This window comes from Chiloscyllium plagiosum, chromosome 1, assembly GCF_004010195.1.
Source record: "Chiloscyllium plagiosum isolate BGI_BamShark_2017 chromosome 1, ASM401019v2, whole genome shotgun sequence".
Lineage (NCBI taxonomy): Eukaryota > Metazoa > Chordata > Chondrichthyes > Orectolobiformes > Hemiscylliidae > Chiloscyllium > Chiloscyllium plagiosum.
In genome coordinates, this window is record NC_057710.1 from 154,788,115 (window position 1) to 154,793,506 (window position 5,392).

Genomic DNA, 5,392 nt, shown 5'->3' on the forward strand with positions numbered 1-5,392 from the left:
AAGAGAATGCTTGAAAGCTGCAGTGTCACATCCTGCACAACACTGTGCACCCGCTAAGATACACTATGGTGAGTGTGTGGCTGTGGTTCAGCTCTGGTACCTGAGAGTACTGGAAGAGGTACATATCATGGCTGTGCCCCAGACAAACCTGCACAGTTCTTTGACTGCGACAGAGCACAGTCTGCACACTTATTGAGGGGTATCCTTCTTGCTCTGTGCTGTCCAGCTGGTGATTTGATGGGTACAATCGGTTACCCTGTACCCGTGGGCAGCAACCATGGCTGCACAGCCTTTGCCTCTTTCTGCTTGACTGGTTTTGTTAAATATAAAAGAAACATACCGATGGACATGATTAAACATGACTCCAATAAAGACCTTAAGACCTAAAGACTGGGTGCTGTGGGGTTCCACTGAGGTCTCCACATGAGGCCTGAAATGAGCTGGAAGTAAAGAAGTTCACGGCTATAGTTGTCTTTAAGGCCACAGACATCAGTTGGTCACCCACACAATTCAAGGTCACTGAGGAATGTTTCAGATGTCACAGACAGCCTCTCCTCAAAGATAAAGTCCCTAGGGCAATGTTGCTCCATTGCTCTGTGTTAGATCACCCTGACCATGTACACTCAGATAACGCTGGGATCTCTGCCTATCTCTGACTGCTGCTGCCTCCCATACACAGCCCCACACTTTACAGCACCTTTCCCACCTTCCTGGATCTCATGTCATAACTATCACTGGCCAATGGCATCTCCCTCCTACTCACTGTCCCCTCTCTGACCAAGGTGCCTTCTGCAGAATGCACAAGGTCCTCAAAAGAGACAGTGCTTCACAGTACAAATGCTCAGTGCTCAGTGATGTCAGGAACACCTCGTTGCTGGCCCATTCTCTGAGACGGGTGAGAGTTCGGGAAAAAGCACTATCTCCAAGCCAGGTACCAGCAGCCCTTATTATAGGGCTCATCGCCACCTTTTCAGCAGTCTGTGAAAAAGAGGGTGGCTTTTTTTTGGTGCTTCCACCACAATATGACACGAGGCATGGTTTCTCCCAGTTAACTGAAGTTTCAAATATATTAATTGCTTGTTGATAGATGGGTTCTGACATTCAGAGATTGGAGTGTGGTCTTACTGAAGTGATAGCATTTACTTCCCAACCTAATTACCCAGGCTGGATGTACCACCAGTGGGACTACAGTAATCATGCCTTTGTCAAGTGAAAGTCAGCTCTTTAAACATATCTTTATATAATTTCTTTTTGGACGTGCTGCCTTAGATTAGATTACTTACTGTGTGGAAACAGGCCCTTCGGCCCAACAAGTCCACACCGACCCTCCGATGCGCACCCACACAGACCCATTCCCCTACATTTACCCCTTCACCAAACACTACAAGCAATTTAGCATGGCCAATTCACCTAACCTGGACTGTGGGAGGAAACCCACGCAGACACGGGGAGAATGTGCAAACTCCACACAGACGGTCACCTGAGGCGGGAATTGAACCCGGGTCTCTGGTGCTGTGAGGCAGCAGTGCCACCATGCCGCCTTATATAAACCTTTTCCCTTTACATTCTAGTCCTATATTTTCACAGAATCCCTTCAGTGTAGAACAGGTCATTTGGCCCATCGAGTCCACACCGACCCTCCAAAGAGCATCCCACCCTTACCCTTTGTGGAAAATATGTTTGTGAAAAATGTGTGTAAGTGTTACTTCTGCAGAAACCCCTAACAGGAGAGAAAGTGTTGCTTTAGCAAAAGCCATAATGCAGAAGTCACGTATGCAGAAGCCATAATACTCAGCTAACTTGTCACGAACAAGGAACTGGATTGGATAAGGGTAACCAAATAAGGCTAGAAATAAACATGGGTAAGAGGCACTGAAGAAAGAGAAGTAAACAAGGGCGGAGAGTTACGAATACTTGTGATTGGTTTGACGCTTTGCATGCTAAGCCAATAAGGTAAAAGGGGAAGAACCGAGAGACTCAAAGAAACTGTATAAACCTGTGCTGATCTTATTCTGGGGTGTGCCTACTTCGGGTCACCCGGTCTTGCAAGAACGTATGAATAAAGACTGCTTCGGAATTTGACTCGGACTAAAATTATTTGGTAGTGGGCTTCGTTTCCCACACCTTTCCCTGTAACCCTCCATTTCCCATGGCCATTACACATAGCCTTTACATCTTTGGACTGTGGGAGGAAACTGGAGCACCCGGAGGAAACCCACGCAGACATGAGGAAAATGCGCAAACTCCACACAGAGAGTTACCCGAGGCTGGAATCAAACCCGTATCCCTGGCCTGTGAGGCAGCAGTGCTAATCACTGAGCCACATTGCCTGTCCAGTTTTTAAAATACACTCATGCTAATTTTCCCTTTCTTGAGTATTTTCTCTACCGAATTATTACATTTTTGAGATTTCTGTGCATGGACCCCTGTATTTTTTTTGGAACGTACAATTAAAGAACAAAGGACAGTACAGCACCGGAACAGGCCTTTTGGCCTACCAAGACTCTGCTGACACCGGAAGCCTTTCTAAAATAAGCATCTTTTGTTTCTATGGTCAGTATCCCTCTATTCCCTACTTTTTCATTTATTTATCAAGTTCCCTCTGAAAATGTTGCGATTGTTTCCTCCTCCACCACCAGCTCCTCTGGCAGTACATTCTAAGCACTTACCATCCTCTGTGTGAAAAACTTGCCTCTCACACCTACTTTAAATACACCCCCTTTTATTTTAAACTTATGTCCCTAGTAATTGACATTTTCAGCTAGAAGAGTTGAGTGGTTTTGTGTGCTGAAGTCAGCTTCAATAAGCATATATGTGTAGACTACGTATTTCTTGCACAAAATGTTTTAAATCTATAGGACTATCCATCAAATTATATATTATTTGCCCTCACCATTCATTAATGTGGCATCATATGTCTTTAACTAGATCTAATTGAGTGTGTGAGGGGATTATATTGTTAAAACAAGGGCCCAGATGGTCATCTTTAAAAGATGATTATGGTAAACTGAATAAACAGAATGAGTTTACATCTTAGAAATATTATTTACTTCCAAAATTCCATCCTGCCTCTACATTTTTAGACAAAATTGTGCTGCATTAACAAGTGAGAAATGCAATACCTGCTTGTGTATTGTTTATTCCTCTCCATCTAATATTTGTCTCATGTTTGTCCTACATCAACTTTAACCTTGCTGAGCAAGTTACATTTTTTTAAAAACAGAATCTTAGTAGGTTCGGTAAATCAAATACATTTCTGTAGGAATCACTAAAAATCAGCAAAATCTATTTCATAAAACAGCTACATGTACAATAAAAGAAACAGAAAAATCTTGGAATAAGTAATTTTGCCAGCAGCAGGGAAGTTACCATTTCAGATCAGGTGCCTTCACCAATTTACTCTTCTAAATTTTTACAGACTTGCCGTACATTTCCATCATTTTGTTTATTTTTTAAATTTCAGATTTTTAGCCTCTGCAGTTCTAACCTTTTTGCCTTTAAAAATCTGGTTAACAAACTAAAAACAAATACTTCCTGTTTAAAACATTCATGAAATATCAATCCATAAACAAACATATCTAAAAGAAGAAATAAAGCCATCACAGATACGCTGTTGTGCAAATGAATGTCTCCATTCAAAGATAGGAATCAGTCTTTGTCAAAACTTGAAAAAAGGTTTCATAATTCAAAGTTTGTGAGAAGATTTGTAGCTCGGGTGCTCGTTGAACCACAGCAAGATTTCATAATTCCGGGTCCCTGTAAAACAAGTTGAAAAACAGACAACTATCAGTCACAAGGAGCTTGAACAGCTCAGAAAGAAATAATACACTCCTTCATCCCACACTGCCACTCACAAAGAGCTCTGTATAACCAAGTAAATGCAGCACTGATGGAAACCCAATGTTGGCTCGAGGAGTTGGACCAGCATCTGTTCAACATGGAAAATGACAAGGTTCTAACTTGAATTCACCAATAAGAATTTGCAGAAGTCCACAATATATGACATTGACTTTATTTTCCCAATTATTTAAACAGCTGTTAGCATCTGGTGATAGAGAGACACATTAAATGGACAACCAAGAAGTGCCAGGTTTAATTTCTAGTTTATGCGCAGTGAGCTGACACAGTTAAAAACCACACAACACCAGGTTATAGTCAAACAGATTTATTTGGAAGCACTAGCTTTCGGAGCGTCGCTCCTTCATCCGGTGGTTATGCTGACCAGCAACCTACACTCTTCAATTTCTGCAACAGCCCTGGATAAGAGAAGGGAAAAGCTACCACGCAATGGCATTTCTTGTCATTTTCCAGTCACATTAGCTGGAATTTCTGTGTATTGTGTTAGGGCAGGACCGGCTATGATGCCTATTTTCAGAGAATCTACCTGTTAAATCTAACTGGCTGAACTTACAGGTGAAAAATTATACTATTTGTGTATTTGGCAAAGTCCTGGCAATTACCAATACCTTTGAGGCCATACTCCAGAAACAGTTAGCAACTTCAGGAGAGAAAGGAGAAATGGGAAAAGGACCAAAAGGGATCATTTGTGAAATCTACCATATATACTCATGTAGAGGTCGATCTCATGTATAAGTAAACCCCTTATTTTGGCCAAAAAATCCAGAATTTTCCATATACCTCATGTATAAGTCGATCCTAGTTTTTCAGAATTGTGTGTTGTATAAATACCTTGACCACTGGCTCATATGCCTATTAGCTTCTGCTCGTGTGTAGATCTACATGCACATTACGGCAATGATAACTGGAATACAGTGCGACAGTACCATTCTACTGTTATTTTGTAGATAAATATTCAATAATGGCCATAATTCTTTGTCCTTTTGTTGCTTATTATTTTATGTAGCGATCTGGCTCTTGTTTTGACTCATGCCAAGCATGAATTTCATCCCCTTGAAAACAATATCTGATGTATAAGTCGACTCCCTAGTTCCAGCTTTAAAAACTGTCTTCAAAATTTGACCTATACATGAGTACATACAGTATTCATCACTACTTGATAACAACAGAGGCAATTTAGACAGAGAGTATCAGAAATAAGGTGGGTGAACTTAAGGCGTGGATCGGTACCTGGGACTACGATGTTGTGGCCATCACGGAAACGTGGATAGATGAGGGACAGGAATGGCTGTTGGAGGTTCCTGTTTACAGGTGTTTCAGTAAGATTAGGGAGGGTGGGAAAAAAGGAGGGGGGGGTGGCATTGCTAATAGAAATGCAGAAAGGAAGTTTGAGGGGGATCTGCCTCTGGAGGTAGTATGGGCTGAAGTCAGAAATAGGAAAGGTGCAGTCACCTTGTTGGGTGTTTACTATAGGCCCCCCAATAGCAGCAGAGATGTGGAGAAACAGATGGGGAAACAGATTGTGGAAAGGTGC

At 41.9% G+C, this 5,392-nt stretch overlaps 1 protein-coding gene across 1 annotated transcript in view; it reads right to left on the minus strand.

The window, feature by feature from the left end:
• Positions 1–3,033: 3,033 nt before the first annotated feature.
• LOC122554623 (transmembrane protein 154-like) overlaps positions 3,034–5,392 on the minus strand; it is a 97,305-nt gene continuing 94,946 nt past the window's right edge. The window contains exon 7 of the mRNA XM_043699947.1: positions 3,034–3,756. Within this exon, the coding sequence (XP_043555882.1) occupies positions 3,741–3,756 (16 nt within the window). The 3' untranslated portion in view covers positions 3,034–3,740. The remainder of the gene's footprint in view (positions 3,757–5,392) is intronic.